Source organism: Gopherus flavomarginatus, chromosome 3 (assembly GCF_025201925.1).
Source record: "Gopherus flavomarginatus isolate rGopFla2 chromosome 3, rGopFla2.mat.asm, whole genome shotgun sequence".
Classification (NCBI taxonomy): domain Eukaryota; kingdom Metazoa; phylum Chordata; order Testudines; family Testudinidae; genus Gopherus; species Gopherus flavomarginatus.
The window spans coordinates 74029773-74057683 of NC_066619.1; the positions used below are offsets into that span (position 1 = coordinate 74029773).

At 38.0% G+C, this 27911-nt stretch overlaps 1 protein-coding gene across 3 annotated transcripts in view; it reads left to right on the forward strand.

Moving 5' to 3' along the window:
• Positions 1-27639, forward strand: part of AP3S1 (adaptor related protein complex 3 subunit sigma 1) — a 42436-nt gene extending 14797 nt beyond the window's left edge. The window contains exons 4-7 of one of the 3 annotated variants that reach the window (XM_050946006.1): positions 5639-5710; positions 15780-15887; positions 20099-20140; positions 27061-27146. In XM_050946006.1, coding sequence (XP_050801963.1) covers positions 5639-5710; positions 15780-15887; positions 20099-20134 — 216 coding nt within the window. In that variant the 3' untranslated portion in view covers positions 20135-20140; positions 27061-27146. Of the gene's footprint in view, positions 1-5638; positions 5711-15779; positions 15888-20098; positions 20141-27060 lie in introns of all 3 variants that reach the window. The other 2 variants (XM_050946005.1, XM_050946007.1) reach the window with 2 other exon arrangements.
• The last annotated feature ends 272 nt before the right edge of the window (positions 27640-27911 follow it).

Below are 27911 nucleotides of genomic sequence, written 5' to 3' on the forward strand. Positions count from 1 at the left end.
GCCTTGTTTGAGATCTGTGCGCTTCTCTCTCTTGGTGCACATGTTGGACTCTTAAAATAAATTTTGTGCTGTAAGCATGTTGGCTCTTACTTTATCCACTGATGCAGTTATTCTGAGACTTTAAAATGAAATTTAATTTTAATTAACCTCTCTTATTATAACTTGTATACTAGAGTAATACTTTTTAAAATCAGTATGACATAAAAGATTATAAACCTGTTTACAGTCTGATTCTGGGTTTCTGCCCTACCAGTGTCACACATAATCCCAGCTGTCACCAGTAGAAGACTGAAACATTTCAAATATTTATTAATAGAAATCTTTATCTTGTGACAATTCCAGCTGTGGGGCTCTGCAAAAGTTATAGTTTTCTCTTAATTTACCAGTGTATTTAATGCTTAATGATCATGCTGTGTAGACAGAGGTTTTTGTGCTTCAGTGGTTATCTTCCAAAACTTTTCTGTATTGTCTTACATAACTAATTAAGCTACCTTGATATTTGCATTAATTAAATCTTTTTTTTTAAGAGTAGCCACTGAAGTTATGGATCTAAGGCTGTTGTGAGGAGAGATCCTAGTTGTTGGGATGATTTAAGAGTGAAATATTGTTCTGTTGCTCCTTTCCTATTCCTCTATCTGTGAATATAAAAATTGCTACTGAAGACACTTGTCTTCTTGTGCCTTATTTTCAAATGTCATTTTGTATAAAGGAACATTTTTCAAGGCACTACATGAGTGTCTTAATGTCAGAATTTTAGAAATATCTTGTTGTCTGTGCTATGGAAAACTGCTTTTCCTCACTCCCAACTTTTAAACATAAATAACACCAGGCTAACTGTTCTTCTAGATAGAGGATACACTTCTTTTTTATTTTCTCCTTGTGGCTAAATGCTAGACAACACTTCCCTTTATATATACAACCCCCTTGAGGCACACAGAAGTTAAGAGAATTTCCCCTGGGCAGTCAGTTGGCTTCTCTGAGCCACATTTATAAACATTGTTAAATAGTTGAACATATGAGCTAATCATTTGTAAACTTGCCCTGTTCTAGAAGACATTTTGTGTCTTAACAGTTAACTATATGAAGAAAATTAGTACTTTCTAAGCATGAAGAAAAGAGGCACCTTGTTGGGGTTACTATTCAATTAAATGTAAGATTTTTTTTGTAAGGGTTAATTGTCATAGTAACTCTTGTATTGAATCCATTTAAGAAAGAACACAGGTCTAGATCCACCAAGAGGCATAGGCACCTAAATCCAACATTTAGGCACCACTGAGATCTTCAACCCCTGCTCACTACCATCTAACCCTGTAGTTGCCTAAAATCATTAGGCATCTCTGTGTATCCCTGGTGGGCATACACAGTCCTAATGCCGTGAGCTACTTAGCATCCTAGCTCATGCCTAAGCCCTAATAGAATTCTCAGACAAGGTCTTCCCCTACCTGTCTTACCGGGGGACCTATTCTGAGCATGCTTACTGGATCAGGCCCTGCATAAAAGACAGCTGGGAACTAGGTAATTGGAAGTTGCGTGTGCATCCATTATACCCAGTATCATAGTGGTTAGAGCATTCATTTCCATTGCATCCGAAGAAGTGGGGTGTAGCCCACGAAAGCTTATGCTCAAATAAATCTGTTAGTCTCTAAAGTGCCACAAGTACTCCTGTGCTTTTTGTGGATACAGACTAACATGCCTGCTACTCTGAAACCGTTCACTTTTAGGTGACCAGATGTCTCGATTGTTGGGTCTTTTTCTTATATAGGCTCCTGTTACCCCCTCCCCCGTCCTGATTTTTCACATTTGCTGTTGGTCACCCTACTCACTTGGGATGTGGTTTGAATCTCTACTCTGCCTGATTTAGAGCAAGGGACTTGAACCCTGGACTTTTACATCCCAAGTGAGTGCCCTATTCACCAGGCTATTGGATATAGTATGGTATATCTCTGTCTCTCCTGTTGAAGCTGTTCCACTTACATAAATAATAATTTATCTGAGCAGGTACTTGAACCTGACTCTGCATGCCCTAGGGGCGTGCCCTAACCACTTGGCTACAGAGTCAGTCAATCCCTCACCCCCTGACTGTACCAGGAGGTTTCATGGTTGAGAGGTTCTCTGAGCTGGAGTTAGGAGCCTAACTGCCTTTGAGGAGAGGGGCCTAAGCCCTGCCCTGGTTCCCCATTTTCTACTGGCTAGCTTAGGCAGCTCCCTGCTCAGTTTTTGGCTTTTATGAATCCCTTTCTTAGGTGCCTAACTCCCCACTCAGTGCATGGAGAGCGTGGTCTTCAACTCCTCTTTGTGGAGTTAGTTCCAGTATTTTTTGCTTAAATTCAGTGCTGGTATTAAATAATGATACTTCTGTAAGTCCACTAGAGAGAGAATTGGTTTTGATTTTAAAATGGAAATTAATAGTAACATATTATGAGTAAAAGACCTTTTTGAAAATCTCATGCATGCCTTTAGTATTTGTGTTGAAGTGGTAAATTTCCCATCAATTTCAATTGGGGTAGGGTTGGAACTTAAGAAAATCCCCCCCCCACACACACACACATCCCCACCCGCTTTCTGGTTGAGTAGGAAAATTGGTTATGGACACGGAAGACTGCCTTATTGGGCTGGGCTCAAATAAGCTCAAAATTGAAATTTTATGTGGTGTGATCTCCTATCCCAAATCAGAAAGGCATGTCTGGCTTGCACAGTAATTAACAGGCCTTAGCAAATAACAAGGAGGACTTGCAGTGATAAAAAATGAAACCTTGTGCATTGTATGTAAAGCAAATGGTTAATAACCTTGCACAGTAATTAACAGGCCTTTGCAAATAATGAGGAGGACTTGCAATGATAAAAAATGAAACCTTGTGTATTGTATGTAAAGCAAACAGTTAATAACTAATTTGGCTTTATATATATAGATAGATAGATAGCATTAAAGTCACATGCCTGAATTTTAATTTTTTTTTGCATGTGCAGATTGTTTTATTTATTGTAGTCCTAGTCATGAGCCACAACCTCACTTTGCTAGGTGCAAAACACATACACAACAAAAAGGCATCCCTGGCCCATGGAGCATGCGTTCTAAGTTTAAGACAGAGGCAGCAGATGGTATACGGAGGCAACAGGTATACAGGGTATATATCTGTTTAAGACAGAGGCAACAGGATATACAGATGGAAACAATGAGACAGTGTTGGTCAGCATGATAGAGAGTGGTCTCAGCAGTTTTGCGGCTTAACTGTTTTTATAGGCATCAAAGCAAAGATGGGTAATCAGGCAGACTTGTAGATGTTTATGGGAAGCACTTCCCAAGCATGAGGAACAGCATAGGAGAAAGCACAATGTTTGTTTGAAAACTTCACGGCTGGTCTACACTACGGGGGAAAATCGATCTCAGATATGCAACTTCATCTACGTGAATAACGTAGCTGAAGTCGAAGTATCTAAGATCGAATTACTCACCATCCTCACAGCACGGGATCGATGTCCGCGGCTCCCCATGTCAACTCTGCAACTCCATTGGGATTGGTGGAGTTCCAGAATCGATATAAGCGTGTTCGGGGATCGATATATCGCGTCTAGATGAGACGCGATATAACCATCCCCAAGCAATCAATTGCTACCTGCCAATACGGCGGGTATTGAAGACATAGCCTCAGAAATTTCAGTTGAGGCTTGCATGGGCCAGTTGGATACAAGTGTCATCAGCTCAGTAGTGAATGAGAGACGATAGACTGTGAAGGGCTTTGAAAGTTAATACAAGCAACATATGTTTGATGCGATAAAGAAGAGGGAGCCAGTGAATGGATGTAAAGAGAGGTGCAACTTGGTCAAATCAATAAGCTAGGAAAATGATCCATTCAGCAGCATATTGAATGGATATGAGTGGGGCAAGATTACATTTGTCAAGGCCAGACAAAAGGATCTTGCAGTAATTGCAACATGTTATGATGAGAGCCTGGATGAGAATTTTATTTGTGTGGATGGAGAGGAAAGTCTGTATCTTAAGATGTTATGCAGAAAGAATCTGCAAGACTTAGACATAAAGAGAGGTTCACTTTGAAGATGACACCCAGGTTATGGGCCTAAGTGACTGTCAGGATGATGGTGGTGTTTAGTGATTAAGGAAGAAGGTAACTGGAAAGGTATGGTGGAAGATTAAGATTCACTTTAGCTGTGTTGAGCTTGATCTGGCAGCTAGACATCCACAAAGAGATGTCAGACAGACCAGCTGAGCTTTTAGTTTGGACAGAAGGAGACAGGTCTTGAGCAGAGAGGTGGGTCTACGAGTCCTCAGCAGAGATGTGGTAATTGAATTTGTGTTTGCAGAAGAAATTACCCAGAGACGCAAAGAGAGAAGAGAAGGGGAGCTAGGACAGAGCCTTGTGGAACCCTCACAAATGAGGATGGAGAACAAGTTCTTAGCTTAGATTAGGACATAGTCATTAGAGAATTTGGCAAGAGTGATTACAGTGGAGTGCTGAGGCTGAAACCAGTCTGTGATGGACTTGGAGAAGAGGCACTTCAGACAATAGTTGTAGACAGCTTGTTTCGTGCTCTTAGGCCTGGTCTACACTGGGGGAGGGAATCGATCTAAGATGCGCAACTTCAGCTACGAGAATAGCATAGCTGAAGTCAATATATCTTAGATCGACTTACCTCCCGTCCTCACGGCGCGGGATCGATGGCTGCGGCTCCCCCGTCGACTCTGCTTCCGCCTCTCACTCTAGTGGAGTTCCAGAGTCGACAGGGAGTGCCTTCAGGAATTGATTTATCACGTCTAGATGAGATGCAATAAATCGATGCCTGATAGATCGATCGCTGCTCGCCGATCCGGCGGGTAGTGTGGACGTACCCTTAGAGGTGAAAGGGAGAAGGGAAATGAGCAGTAGTTGAAGAAGCAGGTGGGGGTCAAGGGTGGGTTTTATTTAGGAGGGGAGAGTCTAAGTCATGCTTGTATTATGGAGGTGGGAGGAAGAACCAGAGGAGCATAAGAGGTTAAGGAGCAGAATAAGGGAGGAGTTGAAATGATGAGATGGGCTTCCTGGGGCAAATGGAGGGGATGGAGCAGGAAATTAAATGAGAAACTTCTGCCTCTGTGACGGAAGAAGGAGGAGAGAGTTGTAGGAGGGGAAGAGAAGGCAAGAGAAGTGGGAGGGTCATGTCACATTTTAGCAATTTTCTCTTGGAAGAAAATGGCACGATTCTGTGAGGAGAGAAGTGGAAGCAGGCTGTGGCCCTCAGGGGCTACTGGAGTACAAATAATTGGTAAAAATAAACAGCTAAAATTCATTTTTACTAGATAGTTGGCATCCCAGTAAAATTAGAAGAAATGGTTCAGATCACAACTGCATAAAATTGCAGAATAGATGTTCTTGGAGTGTTCTTTCAATGTGTGAATATTCTTTAACTTTTGTATGTGTGTAATTCCTTGGCCACATTGCAGAGCTGTATTAAAAGCTGTTTTACTTCACATACTCTTTTTCCTGGGGCCTACCAGCATTACAGGATCCCAATAGTAGTGTTGACCACACATGTTTTTCAGATACACTAGGCCTTGTAAAATCTACATGATCTCTATTTTCTTATATATGCCACATTTGAAGTTCATAAACCTTGACCTTTTGCTTTGTTTTTTCTTCCACAGGTATTCGTGGAAACACTAGACAAATGTTTTGAAAATGTCTGTGAACTGGATTTAATTTTCCATGTAGACAAGGTACTGTGGTGAGCTACTATAATACCAGTTGAACCAAACATTCTTCTTGACAAGAAACATTTGGTCCTGAATCTGACACAGTGGATAACAATCCTATCCTTGGTGGTGGTGAAATCTTGTCAGTTTCTACCAAGTTATTTTTAAAGTGCAAAAAGTGTGCTGGAACATGTCTTTAAGAATGAAAAATGAAATTCATTAGTACATTTACTTAGGAGGTGCCTGCAATGTAACTGTATATATAAATGCAAAATCAGAGACACCAGAATACTGCTCTTCTGATGAGGGAAGCTGATGGTTCCAAGAAATATTTTTGTCCAGGTTATGTTACTCAGAATTGACATTAGCTTTGGATTTTAGCATTCCAAATCCAGCAATTGCCTTTCACGTATTTTATTATGAACAGATCACTCAGAAATGGAGTTAGCATACCTGGGGGTGGGATGGATTCTTTACTGAACCCCAAATAGACATTAACATCTTTTTTTCGTGTATAAATAGGAGGTTTTGTGAGAACTCCCACCTAGATGGTATAATTGATTTATTGGTCTGGTATAGGGACATGTGGTTACTAATGCAATTTCTCATTTACAAGGACACTGCTTCTGACTACAAGTAACATCTAAAATGACTGTAGTTGAGAGAGATTGGAGGAAAATAGTTATTCCTTTCAGTTTTTTCATTGTATTTACTTTGTGCATGTATCTGCTCTTTGTGTGCAGTCATTTCCCCCTCTTTGTGAGAGTTTTTCACATCTCAACAGAGCAAGAAAAACATTAAAGGGAAAGGTGATAGTGATGCATCAAAAACCGGAAAGTGGAAGAAGGGCAAGTGTACTCATGTTTTGAAGCTTAATAGACGATTGCAAGCTGACTGCATCCTTCTTAAAGGAAGAATGCTTACCCGTTGACACTGATCACTGAAAATTTCAGTAGATCTGTATTGGTGTTTGAACTGATACCATACTCCTGAAAAGTTCATTACAGTTTCACAGTAATAAATTAATGGTGCTTTCCCCATCCCCAAAAGAGAAGTTGGTTTGGCTCCTAAAATTAAATTTTTTGCTTATGCTGATAATATTGAAATTGCAAAAAGTGATAGACAAATATTTTATTATAACCTTGTGGGTTTCTCTTTATAACAAAACAGTTTTTTCATCAAATAAAGTAACTCAATCTAGACAGAATCCACTAGTGGCTTAGGCCAGTATTTTCAAAAGTGCAGCCTAAAATTAGGCCCTTAATTCCATAGTTAAGCAAAAGTTGACTGATTTCGCTTGCCCTCCCCAAAGGTGAAAAATCAGATCACTTCTACTAAGTAGCCTAATTTAAGGTCTGCAGGTTTGAAAATACTGGCATTAATCTTTGAATTTCTTTGATTGTATTGTGATCATTTGCAATGAACAAGGTTACCAGGAATATGATAGTCTCATTTGAGCTACTCTTAGTTTTTGTTTTTTTTAGTGTGTTTGTAGCTGATCCATAAAGACGTATTAAAGGAACTGGCACATGAAATTACAAGTCCAATAGCAAGTATTTTTAACAAATCTGTAAACAGATTGACTATCACTAGAGAATTGCTAGTATAGTTCCTATTTTTAAGAAAGGGGGGAAAAAAAGTGATCCAGGAAACTACAGGCCTGTTAGTTTGTATGCAAGGCCTTGGAACAAATTTTGAAAGAGAAAGTATTTAAAGACATAGAGGTTAATGGTAATTGGAATAAAATGACAACATGCTTTTACAGAAAGGCAGATCATACTAGACCAACCTGATATCTTCCTTTTGAGACGATAACTGATTTTTTTAGACGAAGGAAATGCAGTAGATATAACCTACCTTGATTTCTGCATGGCATTTCATACAGTTCCACATGGGAAATTATTAGTTAAATTGGAGAAGATAGGGATTAATATAAGAATTGAAAGGTGAATGAAGAATGTGTTAAAGGGCAGACTACAGTGGTAATACTGAAAGGTGAACTGTCAGGCTGGAGGGGGGTTAATAGTGGAGTTCCTAAGGGATCGGTCTTGGAACCAATCTTATTTAACATTTTTATTACTGACATTGGCACAAAAAGTGGGAGTGTGCTAATAACTTTTGAAGATGATACAGAGTTAGGCAGTATTGCCAATACGGAGGAGGACCAGAATATCATAGAATAAGATCTGGATGACCTTGTAAACTGGAGGAATAGAGATGGGATGAAATTTAACAGTTGTGACAAAGTTCCTCCTCTACCTTGGTGGATCCTGCGCTTATTGGCAGATTTGCTCACCTCAGTGATCTCCCCCACAGTCTGGATCAACTCCTCCTGTGTCTGATCAGGAGTTGGGAGGTTTGGGGGGAACCCGGGCCCGTCCTCTACTTCAGGTTCCAGCCCAGGGCCCTATGGATTTGCAGCTGTCTATAGTGCCTCTTGTAACAGCTGTGTGACAGCTACACCTCCCTGGGCTACTTCCCCAAGGCCTCCTCCAAACACCTTCTTTATCCTCACTACAGGACCTTCCTCCTGGTGTCTGATAACGCTTGTACTCCTTAGTCCTCCAGCAGCACACCCTCTCAGTCTCAGCTCCTTGTGTGTCTTGCTCCCAGCTCCTCACACACACTTCCTCTCATCTGGCTCCTCTCCATCTGACTGGAGAGAGCTCCTTTTAAAACCCAGGTGCCCTGATTAGCCTGCCTTGATTGGCTGCAGGTGTTCTAATCAGCCTGTCTGCCTTAATTGGTTCTAGCAAGTTCCTGACTACTCTAGTGCAGATCCTGCTCTGGTCACTCAGGGAACAGAAAACTACTCACCCAGTGACCAGTATATTTGCCCTCTAGCAGACTCCTGTACCGCACTGGCCTGGGTCTGTCACACAGTGCAAAGTGCAAGGTCATGCATTCAGGGACTAGCAACAAGAATTTTTGCTATCAGCTGGAGACTTATCAGTTGGAAGCGACAGAGGAGAAGGAAGTCCTGTGTGTACTGGTTGATCACAGGATGACTATGAGCCACCAGTGTGATGTGTCTGTGAAAAAGGCTAATGCAGTCCTAGGATGCATCAGGCGAGGTATTTCCAGTGGAGACATGGAAGTATTACTACTATTATACAATACAATGCTGTGATCTCATCTGGAATAGTGGGTGCAATTCTAGTCTCCCGTATTTAAGAAAGATGAATTCAGACTGATACAGGGTACAGAGAAGGGCTACTAGAATTATTCGAGGAATGGAAAACCTCCCTTATAAGAGCAGGCTCGAGGAGCTTGGCTTGTTTAGCCTAACAAAAAGAAGGCTATGGGGAGATACGATTGTTTTCTATAAATAGATCAGAGTAATAAATACCAGGGAGGGAGAGGAGTTATTTAAGGTAAGCACCAATATGGAGACACGAACAAATGGATATAAATGGCCATCAATAAATTTAGGTGAAGGTTTCTAACCATCAGAGGAGTGAAGTTCTGGAACAGCCTTCTAAGAGGAGCAGTGGGAGCAAAAAACCTAGCTGACTTCAAGACTGAGCTTGATGAACATAGGGAGGGGATGGTACGATGGGACTGCCTACAATGGCATGTGGCCCATCGGAGACTGCCAGTAGCAAAATCCCCAATGGCTGGAGATGGAACACTAGATGGGGAGGGCTCTGAGTCACTACAGAGAATTCTTTCCCAGGTCTGGCTAGTGGATCTTACCCATGTTCTCAGGATCTAACTGATTGCCATATTTGGGCTCGGGAAAGAATTTTTGGCAGAGACCCTGGGGTCTTTTCGCCACCTTCTGCAGCATGAGGCATGGGTCACTTGCAGGTTTAAACTAGTGTAGATGGTGAATTCTCTGTAACTTGAAGCCTTTAACCCATGATTTGAAGACTTCAGTAACTTAGCCAGAAGTGAGGGTCTATTATAGGAGTTGGGTGGATGAGGTTCTGAGGCCTACAATGTGCAGGTGGTTAGACTAGATGATTAGGTGCTCCTTTCTGACCTTACAGTGTATGAGTTTGAGACTCATTTTAAACTGTAACATGGGATCCAGAGCTGTCTAGATGTACATAAAGTCTATTCAGCCATTCATAATTTATGAATCTTAGGCTATGTCTACACTACAAGTGCTGCAGCTTTACCACTGTAGTATAGATCCTTCCTACATCAACGAAGGGGTTTTTCCATTGATGATGTAATTAATCCACCTTTCCGAGAGATAGTAGCTAGGTTGAAAGAATAATTCTGCCAGAGCAAAGTGGAAATATTTTCCCAAAGCTGGATTTGTATGTGGCATTTACACTAGTGCTGACTGAGTTCTTTTTTTTTTAGTTTGATTTTTAAAATAACAAACTCTGATATATGGCAGGCAAGATGGGGACAGTAATATTTGTAAAGAGAAAATACAATAATGCAAATCTACAAGTGGCAATGGAAAGTGGTAACATAAACTCCTGGATGAAGAATGAAAGAAATACTCCATCATTTATTTCTTCATTGTATAAGATTGGTCTGATAGTTTTACTCCTTACACTTTGAGAGAAAGGAACCAGATTACCATTTACACCCACCACATTGTGTGTATATACATATGGAAACCAGAAAAGTAGTGATCAAGTCTCATGGACTTTCATAAAAATCTGACATATAAACTATTTTTGCTTGTTAAATGTTGGTTAAACAATGTAAAAATATAGCTTTTTTGCATAAACTATGTTTTAGTTTATTCAGGCTATAATTTGAAGACCTTACAGTTTTTAAACTTTTATCGTCCAATTATTGTACATATTTTTAAAATTAAGGACCTTCTACATCCCTGTTTGGACAGCTCTTTCCTCCCACAATTGGCATATCTGATTTGAGATAGGGTGAGAAAGGAATGTAAGCTTGTCTGCAAGATATTTTATGATCGCTTCTTGGTTTAATGAGGCATGATTGAAGTTTACATACTGCAGGGGGTCTGCCTACTGTTGAGATAAAAACACATTCATCATGTGCTGTCTCCTTCTCCAAGGCTAACCAAATCCAACATTGCTCTTCTTGATTCTCACACTGTACCTCCTCAGTCGTCTTAGCCATAGCTCTAGGAACTGTAGCATTTTTTTGAGTGAGGCCTTCGTTAGTCATGAATATGCTACGATTTCCCCATAATGTTATTTGCCTTTATGAAAATGACTACCACTTATTTTTTGGTGCAAAAACATTGTTCAGAGCTACTTTTGTGACTGAGAAATTTTCACTTTTTGAGCAATGGCCAACAGTGTCTTGATTCAAAAAACCCTTTCCATCTGAATGAAATTGAGTTCTTGAAAAAGATTAATTTTCATTCCCAATTGATCCTATTTAGTAAAGTGACATATTATGTTGGGGGAGAAGGAAGGGGAAAAAGGAGTCCCATTTTCGTGTGTGTGAGAGAGAGAGAGAAATCAGATTTTGCAAATTTTCAGCAGAATGTTAAACATCTAATTTTCTGGTATAAGCCTTTTTAGTCATGTGCTTCTCTTACTGAAATTGTGCCTTTATATAGTGCAATACGCTATTTCCTTGTCTAAATGAATAAAACTACTTTAGGGGGAGCTGTTCTATTTCTTCCTTCTGCTTTAATTAGTTTGAATGATCTAAATAATATATTAAAGCCAAAATAATACACCCCCCCCTTTTTAATTCTAAATTTGGAAGGTGTTGAATTAACCTAGGTACAAGCCAATATTGGAGGAGTAACAACTCTTTTGCTCCATCCTTAGTTTACTCTTTCCAGGCTGATTCTGCTGCCTGTGTTATAAGGCATATGTACAATGCACACATCCTTTCCAGGGGAATGAAGATTTTTTTAATCATTCCCCTTAATATTTGAAAGTCTGACTCTTAAAACCCTGCAACAGAAGCACATGTGAGGGAAGAGAGCTGTTCATTCTTCTCTGAATGTATTTACCATGTTTCAATTGAAATAGACTAACAAACTGTCAGAGTAGCAACTTTTTCAATACTGTTCTTTAGAATATCCCTTCGAAGTTGTAGCAAAAAAACTGGAATTGTGGTGGTTCTTCTTAGATCAGTACATAAGCTCCTCACACTTTGCTATCTCATGATACTTCGTCTCTATTTGTTTCTTTCTTTGATCTGTCACCATAACTGGGAAATGTTACAAATAGCCAAAATGATGAAAGAAGCATACTTTGATGTGCCAGATTGCTTTCAGATCACACTCTTTAACTCTCTGCAAATGTTATCCAATGTTGATTGTCCTACAATTATTATGGGGTTGAAATACTGCACATTACTAAATATATGGCCAAGATTAGTTCGCATATGGAAAGTATTTTTCCTGAAACAAAGACATAAGCACAGAATACATCTGAAGCAATGTGGATAACTCAAAGAATTGTTGATGTAGTAATAGTGGGCAGATTCCACAATTTAGGGCTTAGAGATTTAAATGTTTTTTGTCAACAGTTTCATCTTCAAAATTGCTTTTATTTTTGAACTATCAAGATGATTTTGTTGGCAATTTTACTCTTTTTGAAACTGCCTCCTACATCTTTGCAGCTACATGTATGGTAAATGTTTTAAATACATATTCTGGAATGTGTTCACCATGTGAATTGTCTAAATTGCAGCAAAGAAAAGCAATGAATAGGTCAGGTTTTTTCCCCCCACAGAGTCTTCCCTTGTTTTTTAAACATCCCATGTAGTTACAGTTTTTATGGTTCAAGTTCACTGAACCTACATCTGTTATATTACTTATCCACTTCTGAGAATGTAATCAAATTTTTACAAGAACTTAGAGGTAGTTAGAATATCTTTGCCATAAGTTGATGAAGAGAGTAGGCCACACTACTTAGATGGTGTGTGTTACCCAGTTAAACTGTGTTTCAAACAGTACCTTAAAAAGCAATTTGTTTAATTGAAAATGCTTACTGGAGAGGCACAAAATTATTTGATTTATAATACCTGGGACAATCTGAAAATTCAGACTCTTGGGAATTAGCAATGTTAACGGTAAATACGTATAATTTTTTTAAAAATTTAAATTATTGTTAAATGTAGCATTGTAGCAATTGCAGACCACAAAAGATTAATTTTCTGTATGAGTCCTTTTGGAGGATGTCACGTTGGGAAATGTAACTTTTGATCTAGAAGTTGTTAAAGCATCTGCAGTAGACAGTGTTCTCCTAAGTACGTGTTTCACATAAATGAATTACTTCAGGAAACAAATGCCATAAGATGGATTTAAAGGTGAACAGAATACAGCAATGGCACTGAACTTCATTTTGATAGATTTATTTCCATAAGTTTTCATTTCTAAAGAACTTTGAACAGTTTTCCATTTAATTATCACGCAGACCAACTCTTGTGGCAAAGTAATGGTTTGGCAATCTCTCGAGAAGAAAAGTTACCTTAAATCCAGTAATCTATTTTGGGGGGTTAAGAGGGCAAGAACAATCTTAGTCAGATATGTTCTAGGATTAGTCTGAACATCTAAAGTCTGCAGGTGTAGTTGTAGCTGTTTCGGTCCCAGGATATTAGAGAGAAAAGGATGCTTCAGGAAGAAAATTGACTGTAAAATCCTTAACAAACATCAGGTCCACCATAATCTCTCCGCTGCCAAGAGGACAGCCATACAGTCCCTGAAATCTAACCACCAGATAATGATCAGACTATCAGACAAAGGGGATGCCATTGTAGACCTCAACTGTGATGACTGTATTAACAAGACCAGCTGACTTCTCCTCAGCACAACCTATGATAAAGAACTCAAAGAAACCCACACCACAGTTTACCCAGGAGATTAAGGATATCATCATAACCTTCCCCAGACAATACCAGAAGAGAGTGTACAAACTCATTCCCCACAAACCCATTCAAGAGATCTACATGCTTCCCAAGACACCCAAACAAGGGAACCGGGATAAATCCATCATATCTGGCTAAGGCACTGTTACTAATGGAATATCAGGGCTCATAGAAAGTGACCTCAAACCACTTACCCCACAAAGGGCCAGATTTCTCCAGGATACAACTGACTTCCTCCACAAACTCAGCAATATTAACCTTGGTAAGAACACCATCCTTGCCACCATGGATGTCATTTACCTATACACAATGATGGCATAGCTTTCTGCCTCAAATATTTACAAGACAATCCTCATACCTACCCCCAAATATATTGCCAAACTCATCCATTTCATCCTCACTCATTACAATTTTATATACAACATATAACAACTTTTTTTTCAAACCATGGGAACAGCCATAGGTACTAGGATGGTTCCCCAATATGCCAACCTCTTCATGGACCTCCTTGAAGAAGAGATTCTGCACCGATGCACCATGAAACCAGTGATATACGTGAAATACGTCATTGATATGTAAACTCCCTCATAGATTTCTACCACAATTTCAACAACCACCATTCATCCATTAAACTCTCTCTGGAACTCTCCCACACTAGCATCAACTTCCTGGACACCACAGTTGACTTCAGCAGTAGAGCCCTGTAGACAACCATATACAAAAAATCCCACAGAACACAATGCCTACATTCATGGATGCAGTGGCCACACCAAGAAATCTGTGATGCCACAGAGTGTGCTCCGAGGAGATGTGCCCCAGGATGTATATTTTGGCATATTTAGGGCTTCCTTTGCCTGATGGGGACACTCCACCAAAAACATGGATCATGTCATGGAACGGACCACCCAAATGCCCTGAGGGAACCTGCTTCAATACAGAGATAAGACCCCCTCTGACCACATGCCCCTGCTTGTCGCCTACCACCCCACGCTGAAGCCCATGCTGGGTATCATCTAACAGTTATAACCCTTACTCAATGGGTACCCCATCCTGTGGGAGGCCTTTCCTGAACTCCCACTTTTGACCTTGAGACAGCCCCCTGGCCTCTCCACAGTCATCAAAAGCAAGCTCCCCACAGACTGGGACACATCAATTCAAAGTGGCTTCAGGTCCTGTCAGAACAACAGATACAAAACCTGCAGACATATCTCCACTGCTACGATGATCGGCACCCCCCACCCACAGACACACAACACACCTTCTACGGATCCTACATGTGTTTATGACAGCATATGATATGCCTCATCCAGTCCATTGAATGCCCCAATAACAATTATGTGGGTGAAACCAGACAATCACTGCGTGCTTGAGCAAACTCACACAGGAAAATAACAGATAAAAAAGGACTTATCACCTGTGTGCAGACACTTTTCACAAAGCGCTCACTCTGTCTGACCTATCAGTCCTCATCTTCAAAGGAAGTGTGCACAACACTATCAAAAGACAAGCCTGGGAGTTTAAATTCATTATTTTGCTAGACTCTAAAAATCATGTATTGAACAGAGACACTGGCATTATGATTTACTGCAATAATCTGTAACCCACTAACCCCCCCCTCTTTTTGTTTTATGACTGCAGAGATGTTAAAGGGCCACTTCATCTTGAATGGTCCTTTACAGTATGTGCTAACTACTTATGATAAACAATCTGTTCCACCCTTGCATTTTTCTCTTTTGTTTCCCAGACTTGAAGAAGAGCTCTGTGTGGCTCTATATCTTGTCTTTCTCACAAACAGAAGTTGATCCAATAACAGATATTAACCTCCTTGTCTAGCTCAAGTCTACTTCCCTTAATCCTGCCTGGTTTGTTATGGAATGAAATTTATCTGGTTTTTTTGGCTTAAACTGATTTATTTTTTATTTCATACCAAAGAACTTTCTGTCCAAGGTGCTAATTGCTCTTATGTATGTTTCTGAGCAATGTTTTTAATCCCATAAATGCTCTCATCTTAAAAAATATTAGTGTACCTGGTGTTAATTGGCACCCTTGTTGGCAGTCTCTGCAGAAAAGACTGAAAAGGGAATGGAGACTAGTGTTCCCACTTATTCCAGTGGTAATCATCAAACAGGCAGTGCTGACAAGCTTGCTGTGTGGACTTTGGACTCATGTCAACTTTTTCTGGACCCTAAAATTCTTAAAAGGCTGGTTAGAAATTACCCAGAAATATACATTTTCTGTAAGTAGTGTAGTTTGAACCTTGACACTCAGACAGTGTTTTGCTGATTTAAAATACATCATCTTTTGTGATCTTTCTTAGGTCCATAATATTCTGTCTGAAATGGTCATGGGTGGAATGGTTTTGGAGACCAACATGAATGAAATTGTCACTCAAATTGATGCACAAAATAAACTGGAGAAATCTGAGGTAAGGCTGAGAGACTCTATAATGAACTTTAACTTAAAGCATGATCATAATATCAGCATGATATGCAACCTTTGATGTTTGTCCTTCAATACCATCCTATATACAGCTGCTTGCTTATAGTGCTAAGAATTTACAATGCACATTTAGTATGTGATACATTTCATCTTTTGTGATAATTGCATAGACTAGTAGCTAGTTATTCTTTTGTTACTTTTATCAAACAAAGCCACATCTGCAATTGGTATCAGTGTGCATTGATAGTCCTTTAAATTTCTTTCTCTCAAGCCCTTGGCCTCTTGGGCTTTTTTTTTCCTTCATGATGGAAGCCAATACTGGCTGTAGAATTTAAGGGAAAAAAAATATATACTTGTCTCCTAACAAGTCTGTAAAGTGTTAAATAAATGGTAGTATTTGGTATCATAGTAATACTGCAACACAAAATGATAAACTGGGGTTGAGTGGGAGGGTAATTATGCATTTAAAGCCCAATCCTGGTCCCATTTAACAGATGGGAGTTCTGCCATTAATTGCAGTGACAAGAGCTTGTCTACATGAACAATTAGACTGCAGAACCTGGGATCTGAAGCTACTCCACACAACCCCGCCATAGTTTCACTATTTGTGTGCATCCTGCTGATGCGCAGAGTTTGTTAGAGCACTTTGAGCTAGTCCCATTTCAAAGAGGAATATAGATCGGGTTTGGCAACCTATGGCATGCGTGCCAAAGGTGGCACGTGAACAGATTTTTTTTTGATGGCACGTGCTGCGTGCTGAACCGCTCAGCCCGCCACCACTCTGGGGTTTCTGCCGCTGGCTTCTGCCAGCTGGGGTCCCACCGCCGGTCCCACGCAGCGACTGCTGCTGGCCTGGGTGAAGGAACCCCAGGTTGGCAGCAGGGTGACACCCCGACTGGCAGGAGCTGGTGGCTGAAACCCCAGAGCTAGGATGGGCTGAGCCGCTCAGCCCACCGTCGCTTTGGGGTTCTGGCTGCTGGCCTCTTGCCAGCTGGGGTCCCTGCCGCAGCCCCACTCACCTTGCTTCTGGTTGGAGTTCCAGCGCAGGCCCCCTGCCAGACATGGTCCAAGCCTCCAGCCCTGCTCAGCCCTACCAGCCGCCAGCTCCACTCACCTCAGCTGCTGATCTGGGATTCCAGCCGGTTAATAACTGATCACTCAGAAGCCTGTGTGCAGCTTAAAGTATCCAAATATGTGCCAGACACTGGAAAACTCAGCAAGGAAAAGCAAGGGCAAGGATCACACTAAACTGAGAAGATCTGCATTTTAATTTAATTTTAAATAAAGCTTCTGAAACATTTTGAAAAGCTTGTTTACTTTACATGTAACAGTAATTTGGTTATACATTATAGACTTAGAGAGAGACCTTCTAAAAAATGTTAAAATGTATTACCGATATGCGAAGCCTTAAATTAGAGTGTATACACGAAGACTCGGCACACCACTGCTGAAAGGTTGCCAACCCCTGATATAGATTAAAGGGCAGTAATGAACTGTTCAGGCATGTCAGCAGGCTGCACTTGGACAGTGAAACTGCAGTAGGCAAGTGCAAGGTAGATTCTACTGTTCAGTTTGCCACAGTCGTAACTGTTCATGCAGAAAAACCTTAAGATTTGGTCTTCAGTGTACCTTCAAATAGAAGTACATACAGAATGTAGTCTAATGGCCAGATAAATTTGAGTAGACAGATGTGCTCAAATTTATACTTTATGGATATCACCAGTTCACTGACAGGATATAACTAGTTTAAATAAATTCAGTGCCAAGTGTTGGATTCTGCAGAACCTGAGATCTAATTGGCTTAGTTTAGTACTGCTGAATTTAATTTGCAGTGCGGAGAATGCTAGAAGTAATATAACTGTGACATCAAATGTTATGATCTTTTTATATTGTGTCACTTGCAGTGTAAACCAGTAAACCAGCAATTTGTTAGCTAAACCTCCTTGGCTGATCCGTGTTTGTGAGGCGATAATCCTGCATCTGACCAATTATCATTTTCTGGAAGCTCATTGCTGCTGTTCAAATTGGGAAAACACTGCAAATTTAATAGTTTCCATTTAAACAAATATTTTTATTACATCTACCAAATTAAGTGAGACATGAGCTCTGAAACTGTTATGTCCAGCCATTTATACTGTTACTCTTAATTCATAATCTGGCATAGCAGCCGTCTGACTGTGATTTTCCATTTTGCACCACTTCTTAGTCACTTCAGGAAGCAGCACAGCACTGACTGATAAACACATAACTTGACGCTGTGGTACTGTTTATGCCAGTATATGCCCAGACTGAACACATTTATAATATTTAATAAGATGCCCAAAATGCCTGTTTAACTTTCTGACAAAGTATTGATCTTGGAGGTACGTTTGTTTTTTTTTTCCCCTTATAAAATAAGGTAAGATCTATCTGAGTAACTTGTTTACATATTTTTCTATGGTGGGTACAGCAAGACAGTAACCTAAGGTTTAAGAGGCATAATTTCTTAAGATTACTATGCAATAGTGTATGAAGAACTTCTTTAAGCTCTGCCTAAAAACACTAGTTAAGGTATAGATTTACTAATTTGTCAATTCTGTTGCTAAATCAGCTAGAGAACAGTCTTTTGATTACTCACCTCAAATCTGTCAATTGAGTATAGTGAGCCCTATTTATTATTGTTTCCCACTACCTCATCTGCAAGTTAACTACCTTTTTCTTAATCTGATGCCTGAAATACAAAACTAATTGATAGAAAAATACAAACAAGTAATTAATTTGGCTTATAGGAAGTTTGGGTCCATATATCTGCCACATAGCAATTTTGCCTGTTGTATAGAGCACTGAATTATAGAAAGTAAATTTATAATAGTACTAAATTGAAATACTTGGTGACTGGGATGGAGTGGATAGCTTCACAATCTGCTCCTCGTTAATGCAGATTTTGAGTATAGTTACTGTTCCTTTTTCAGCTCTGACGGTTAATGTAATATTATGATACTCTAGAGTCCATGGTGAATGTTTACTCAGTTAATTCATTAGTCATTTGTTACATGTATACCTAATCTTCATTAATTCCCAGATCACTATTTCTTCTCCTTTGTCCTTTTTGACTAAAGTTATTGTGTCTCAGCTCATTTTTCCCAAAGGTGAACTGACAAGATACAAACCTTGAATTGAAATATGTATCCACATGATATATTGAAGTTCTTTTGTAGCAGATTTTTAGAAATCAGTGGATCTTGTCATTTTGAAAACTATGATTGAAACAATATTAGAAATAAATGAACAAGAGCTCTCCAGAGGCTGTTTTCAATAGGATCTGTACTTCATACGCATAAGATTACCAAGGCTTCCAAACACTTTACAGCTCTTGACTTTAGTATGGTTCCCATCTATTAGAAATGCTTGGATACAGAAAGTAATTGTGTGAAGAATAAGCTGCTTTTCCTTTTGCAGCTAAAATGACAAATTTCACTAAATATATTTAGCCTACATCTTTGGATATTACCTACATTTCACTTAAAATTTTAATATAAAGTGGAGTGGATAGGTGTGATATATTTTGGATTCAGTTTCAATAGACCAAAATGCAAGATGATTATATGTAGACTTTATTTGCCTTACTGTTGTATGTCATAAACATTTGAACAGTTAAGCTGCTCCAATTTTTTTAATTGGACTTCAGTTGAAATTTATCATGAAGAATTAAACGTGTGTTTATTGCATTCACAAATGTGAATAACAAATTCCTTTGTCAAACCAAAGGCTACTTAGCCAGGGCCCTTGGCAGAATAGTAGCTCATGGCATTGTTGTGATGGAGTTCCAGGTTTGATTTCTGGCTCTACTCTTTTGTCACCTGGACTATGAGAATATGAGTATGATACTGAGGCAATATGCCCCTTTCTGGAGGGAGGGGAAGTGTGTCCCATGTGCCTCATCACTGACACATGTGACTAAGGAGCAGCATTGTTGGTCCCTGAATGGATTCTTGGTCAATCTGTCTGAATCAAAAACATTACTGTGATTTGGGATTAAGGGAGGGAAGCTTGGGAGAAGATCATTGGGATGCTATGAGGTCCACAGTTAAAACTGGGCTACTTGTGTTCTATTTGGTGTGTTCCGCTTGGGGTGGATTTAGTCTTACTTTTAAGTCAGACCTCATTTTTCCAAACCTCCTGATCTTTTCTAGCTCTTTCCATTCTTCTCTCTTACAGACCTTTATCTTTCAGTCTCCCAGACAGGACAGGTAGACACAGGTATTGCTGACTTCGAGAAAAAATGTATTTTTAACAAAAAGGGAAAGCAAAATGATGTCAAAGGCAATAAATTATTTAGGCCAGACTCAAAAATTCTGTGTTAATATACCCATGCCAGTCCTTGTAGCCTATTTTTTGTGCTAGTTTCTTCTTGTAGTTCCCTCATCTTTTATTGGCCATAGTGTATTTTACTAGCTTGTCATTTACTTCATATGTTCTTTATTTTAATGGTTTTTCTTCCTACATTGTAGAATTTAACTTTGCAGTTTTTTTATGTCAGCATTTAAATAAGAAAAATTATGGATATTTTTGAAATTAAAAAATATTAATCTGAATAACAGTTGAGCACACAAATAGCTGACATTACTAGTGCAGTGTCACATGGTTGAAAAACATAAACTCTAAGTGTGTGGTCAGGAACATCCTGCCCATGAGAGCCTTAACATGGTTAGTGTTAGCTCTAATGGTACAGCTTCCAAACTAAAAATCAGAACCCTTATGGTCTTGTATTGGAGTGAAATTTTAGAACAAGTTGTAGATAAACAACAAAGCATATTTGTTTTAACAGTTTGATCCCAAATAAATACTGAATAATCCATAGATTTTAAAATTGTAGAGGTGAAATGTAAAGATGACCTACCGATGTTATTGGCTTTTTAAGGTCAACGTTATTGTGCTGAATGTCACTAGCAAACAGGGTCAAAGGACAGTCGGCACATAATGAACTTCAAATGTATATATTTTTTCCTTTTGCAAGTGCTGATGTCCATTGTAGTTGTGGATCATTTGCTCCTTCTTCAGGAGACACCCTGGAATTTTCACGGTGAGTCTTATTGGAGCAACAGCCAGTGATCCAAGACAGATATGAACAAAAGAACTTTGAAATGTACAAGGAAGTGTACATTTTCAGTTCAGAATGTGCTGACTGCCCCTTTGATCCTGGTTATTTGAAACATTAAGTACAACACGGTAATTTGAATGTCAGTGTGCATTAGTTGTAGACTACCTTTGAAATGAAATATTCTTCAAAAAAAATCAGCTCCACTTATTTTTTTTTCTTTTGTAACTGAAATTTGAAATCCACTGGTTTGTAAATAATTTTGCTATTCTCTTTTAAGAGACTCTTTTTATTGGATAAAGGATAGACTATACAAGTAGTATATCTTCCCATTTTAAAAAGCAGATTTAACAAGTATAGCTTATCTGAAGTCAGGTTTTACTATTCTTCATTTTAAAGGTTTAGTGTAAAAATATTTTATATGGTAAGAACATGTTTTACTTGATTTGAAACTTCTTGTATTATATGAAGGAAGTAATCCAAACAAATAACCACCCTCACTTCTGCCTCCTCAAGTCACTGAAAATAAGACGTATTTCACTACGTAAGAAAGAGGAGATAATTTTTCAATAGTTTTTGGCATATTGCTACTTTTTTTTTTTCTGTTGCATTCAAACATTCTGTTTTTTATTTTTGGGTCTGGCAATTTAAAGAAAAAAACAATCAAACCAAAAATCATTCCCATCCATTACTATCTTTGTGATTCAAGTGCTTGAAATTTCTAAGAGTATGTCTAAGTCTTCTATCTGTTTGGCCTCATTTTGATATACCTTCAGACTTCATTTTGTTTTTTCTCTAATTCTGTTCATTTATCTAACCTCATGAGCAGAGAACATGATCATTCCTTTATATTCTGTACTGCATCCTTTCATCCTATTCATAACCCTGCTGCTTTGAAATCATACTTCTTCTGGGAGGAGGAGTTGGTATAAAACACCAGCAGCAGAGATATCCAAGTACATTCCAATACATGTGGAAAAGACCAGTTTCTCTAGCAGGGTTTCAGCTTTCAGTAATTCATTTTCAAGTAAGCTGCATAGTTGTATACCTCCTTTTTACTAACAGCTAGCTTCTTGTGGAGCTGTTGAGAGGGCAGCCTAAATATTTATCCATTTGTCTTGTAAGAAGCATACATGAATATTACCTAAACTTGCAAAAGCACCAGTAATCTGTTCCAATATACTTGAGATCTTTTTTTAAAAATGTGAATAAAATCAACATTTCTAGGGTTATCTTCATGTAACACATTATCCCAGGATTATCAGGAAAGAATATTGTGACATAATTACCATATTAACAAAATAATGACCTCAAATTATACCTAACATATTTAGTATTTAAGTGAATTGAAATTTCTCATTTGATAAACAGAAGAACATTTTCTATTTGTGCTACTGAACGGAATGTGCTAGCTTTGATCTTAAGCAAAACAGTCATATTATTTAAAGTTTCTTATGTGGCATTGATAATTCATGTTGAAGCCACAAGCCTTTAAGTATGTGATCAGGTTTACAAACATTTTGCAGTGGCTGTGAATAAAGCATTAACATATCAGGTATTTCAGGATTAGTGTATAACATTTTTTAACAGTGAAATGGAGAATACGAAGCAGCTAGGGGGAAAATATGGTGTTTGGTTCATTGTAATAACAGCTCTATATGCAAGTTCATACCGTACTTCTAAAACTTCATGAACATGCTTGAGAAATTTCATTTTCACTTGCTTAGATCATTTTGCTTGCTGTGAACTTTCATAATTCACTGCATGATCAAGGCTTGCCACTTAGTTTTTTTAAGTGTTATAATTTTTCCTTCGCCACCCTAACTTTTCTGCTAAAGTATTGAATAATAAAAGTAGTTGAAAGCTATATTGTGCAATATTACAGTAACTACTTTCTCATCAGGTACGTGCAGCAAACCTTTTATGTACAAATTGAATTTGAAGTATTTCTTGTGTTTCCTCTTTTCTTTTATAAATTAAATTTACTCTTGGCAGCAGGAATTACAGAAAAATAGCAGAATTGATCACCAGTTTACTATTCGACGTACTAAACATTGATAAGTCTGCTGATGCATTCAGTATATAACTTAATACAAACAAACTACTTTTACTGTGTATTACTTTTTTTGTTACTGTAATACCTTTAGTCAGATATTTTTTAGACCTCTTTATCTAAAAATCTGTTCAGTGCATCGTAGAAGTACTGTATGAGTTTGTCTTGTGCTTATAAAATTGTGAGAATGGTTGTGCTAAAAGGGCATTGCAGTATGTAAATGCTACATATGTCAAATCACAAAACCATTTAATAAAGGGGAGGACTTTAGGAGAAAAGGATATGGTGGCTTGAGAATGTCTACGCTTCAGTATATGAAGATGAATCCTTATCTTTCACTCTGGAAACTGTTTGCCCCTTTTCTGCCTGCAAGTGAATCTGAAATGCCATAGTCCTTCTATCAAGGATATTCTTTGATTTTCAACAAAAATTATCAGAGATGAAGTTTAGTTAAAACTGTGTTTTTATTTGTTTTTATTTTTATTATTTTATTTTTTGGGTGTCAGTCATGGTATTTTAAATAATTCTCAATTGTGTCTCCTTTTTCTTGGGGTGGGAGTCAGGGACTGTAAGTCTGTATAAAGAGGATAGCTACAGGTAGGTAAAAATAATGACCAGTTATGTTCAAGTTTTTATTTGTCCATTCAACAAAGAAAAATTATCTTTCATTAAATTAGGGTAAATTTTTGCCCGAACCCTAATCTGCATTAAATTAGGGTACGGGATCTCCATCCTAGTCCCCTAGAAAGACATCTGTGTTTTAAATTGCCACCCATGTCTGTCTGTGTGGACCACGTGCATTATTTATAGTACTTTGCTGGTCTCTCATTGTTTAAGTTTTAAATTGTATAATTCATTGCTTTTGTTGCTGCTTTAACAGCGTTTACATCTTCTGTATGGAAAACAGTTTACATTGTCCTATTCTTGGAATTGCTCAAAGGATTTTTATCCTGTGATTAAACATTGTATTTAAAGAGAGAGAAATCAAGTTAGAGGAGGAAATTTACATTTATTTATTTATTTATTTGGATCTTGTAAAACTTTATGAACAGTTATTTGTGTATTAATACAGATGTTTCAAGACTCAAATCCAAAAGGAGGTTTTAAAATCAATTTCTTGTTGCATTATATTATTGCATTATGTTTTTTTAAAGGTGAACCACAAAAAAAGTAGTGCTGTGCTTGGCAGTGCTCTTTTATGATGTATAAAGTGAGCCTCAAGTTTTTTTTTAAATTCTACTTGTGAGTTTTTATATTAGTAATACCAGGTACTGACTTCCTTTCTCATGGAGTTGAGATGATGGTGACAGTTTTTCCAGCTACAAGAGGGAAGTCAGGATCCAGTACTTCTGATATTCTTTTTGGGTGAAGTTCTGTACTGTATCTCAGCCCATGAAGAGGCTTCAAGCTTTCCCAGTTCTGGGGTACTTCATGCTCTCCAGACAGCCATGGTGGGGGTGGGGCACTGTTTAAGTTACAGCAGCATGGCCTGGCTGCTTGTGTGCTGCAGCACTGCCTAGAATCTCTAGTGTTGCAGTGCCACCCCTGATATGCCCTTCTCAACCCTGGAATGCCTTTTATGCCAGTGTTTGTGAGGGGTTCTGAGAAGAAAGACTCACAGCTGTCTGCCTCAGCCCTGTTTCTCCTGTGGCTGGATCTGAAACTTCAAGAGCCCATTTGCACTGCACTAACTCTTCCGCGGGGCATAAAAAGTCCAGAGAAGTAGTGAGGATTTAATCTTATGTTTTTCTGGCTCTTTTGTATAAAAACAAAATTGTATAGGGCTGGGGAAAATATAAGATCAGCTTTAGTCCTTGTAAAAGAGCAGTAGAAAGAAAAAATACTGTTCCACTTTGTAGTCCATCTTTAAATCTGGATATTGCTTAGCGATATCTAATGAATTGTTGCATGTCTGTGGGGGTTTTGTTCACTGCAAGCTGATGCTACAGAAGTCACATGCACCTTAGCCCAATTACTGTAAATACTACAAACTTTCTTTTAAAAACATTATACATTACATGTAGATACTGTATTTTGAGCAGTAATTAATTACAGAAAATGCTATTATGAGCAAGTATGAGTCAGATGTCTCCAGAAGACCACCATTCTTTTTTGCCATGTTGCTTACTCAGAATTCAGGGTCCTTACCCAGTTTATAATAAAACCTTAGATACTTTCCATTTCTGAAGGCTTAATCTTTTGTTTATTGGAATAGCATTTACATTTTTTCTTGCCATTTGTTTATATTAGTTGCATTACTTAAGTCCCCCAAATATAAATATTATACAGGAATATTGGTGTCTAAGATCATTAGTTTTGAGAATTGCTTATGTAAACTTTAATTTTAAAAAATTGCTAAAGTATTAAGCAGTATGTTAAGCTTCAGCAGACAGATTTTTAATGTTCTTAATTTAGAGAATATTAAATTTAAATTTCTATCTTTACAAATACCTTTTGCTTTTTAAAATCATTTTGCAGACTTTTTAAAAAAAGTAATATCAGTGAGCGCAGACAGCAGTTTGTCTATCTGCTTTTGGGTCTCTTTCTTGTGTTGTAAACCTGAAATACTGACACAAGTAATTCTACATATGTTTCAGCAAGACAGTAAGTCTTGTTTTCACATTCTACATCTGACCATACATGTGCAATGAGTTGTTTTATTAAGGGGAAAAGTTTCAGTGTTTAAAATAAGTTTTAGCTTTTCTGTACACTATTAATAAAATGGTGATTTGATTCTAGTTTCTATTTTTAAGTGATTATTTATGCTTTTAATTAGGAACATCTGTGTTTAGAAACTAATAATGGGGAGAGGTTCTCTGTATCCCATAGAGCTCTGAGTTGGAAATTATTTAGTCAGTATTTCTACTACAAATCCTTGTTTTCAGGGGATACAATTTGTCATTTGGCCATACAAAATATCTACATGGTAATAATGCTTGGCATAGACAGACTTAACTCATGAGCATTTCCTCCCCTCTCCCCTTAAATATTAAAGGGGAAAAAATCAGCTTCTTTAATAAGTAGGCAGAAGAAAATCAAATGATTCATGCTTTGTTTTGCATTCCATTGAAAATGTTAAGCCCAGCTTTTCAGAATTGCATTCATGTAATTACTGTGATTGTGTGCAGTTGTAGAACAGGAATGTACACATTTTTGTTGGTGGTGATGCAGTTCTAAAAATATGTGCCTTTGATGCTAAATTATATATTTTTCAAGTCATTACTTTTAAAAAGAGATACTAGAATAAATCATTAAAAAAACAGCTATGGTACAAACACGTTTAAAATAGAGTTGTATGGCTGTTTTGCACCTCATACAGACTTGGGATCAGATCATTAGTTCACTGTAAATTGGCGTAGCTGCATAGAAGTTTGCAGAACTATGTCAGTTTACACTAGCTAGGGATCTAGCCCCTGGTACATAGGCATGGCAGCAACGTTGTCTAAATGGCAGTACTAGGATAAAATCAGTTGTAACCTGTTTTTATTTTACAGATATATTAATGAGTGGTTTTAACTGTTTAAAGATTAGAGCAGAGGAAATTAACAAAAAATAAAATTGTTTAATGTTTGACTTGATGCAAGCCAATAAAATTAAGCTATGACTGTTAATGTCCCAGTATTCTTAGGAATTGCAGGTGTCTCGAATGAGTGATTTGAGATTATGTATCATGTAAGTGGCTTTAGGATCAGTACAAGTTAAAGACTGTATGTTAGCTTCAGCTATATCTCAGTGTGGTGGTTTTACAACCTACATATTACTTAGCTTGGTTTCTTCTGGTCCTTCCCTACTCCCATATACTTTTCATCAAATTGACACAGCATGTTTCTGTAATATTTTAGACTTCATGTGAACTGTTTTCTCTTTCTGGTTTAGTATTTCCAAATAACCCATTTCATTCCAACACAAACTACCATCTGGTCTTCCTAATCTTGTAACTATGGGAACAATTTAAATGTTAGTGCTGTCTGTCTATACCACTTATAGGCTTCACCTCTGTTGTATTTTTTTCTTTACTTCTGTATACAGGCTGGTTTAGCAGGAGCCCCAGCCCGGGCTGTGTCAGCTGTAAAGAATATGAATCTTCCAGAGATCCCAAGAAATATTAATATTGGTGACATCAGTATAAAAGTGCCAAACCTGCCCTCTTTTAAATAAAATGGCTACTACAGGTAAAATCAAGGAAAAATGTAATTGAAGTTTATCAAACAAAGATATTTCTAACTTTTGCTATTTGGATAAAAAGGTACTGCATAGTAATTCTGTGTAAAATCAGTATGTGAAGTTGAATGTTGCTTTTGTCTTGCGCAATGATTTTAAAGGAAATGGGTAGTTCCTGTGTGACTTCTAAATTACATTCCTATGCCTTGTAAGGCATAACACTGTCTTGGCTGCTGCAGTATTTTGGAAAAGTATTTAAGATATTCTTTACTTTATATAACCTATATTGTTGAGACTTTTTGTATATCCACTAAGGCCTATGATTAGTGCAGCATTCCTTAACTACTTCTGCTGTTTGTCATGATTATTAAGATCCAAGTGTGTATGTTGCATGAAAACGTTAAACTGTCTTTTGTTTTTGTTTAAATAAAGTCATAATTAACTGGACTTCTAAACACGTTTTTGTCTGAATCTACTCAAATCACTTGCTTCCTATCTGTTGAGCAAAGTGTGTGTATAAAAACTGCGTTAGCATTAATGTATTATTTTGATGTCCAGATGTTGCAAGAATTATACTAAAATATTGTGTGAGTGTTCTGGAACTATGAACTAACTTCACACAGATTATTCAAGATTGTTTTGAAGAAGAAATTTGCCTCTATTAAAAATGGGTAGATATGTTTTCAAAAGTGGTATGTGTGTGTTCTAAATTCTGAAAA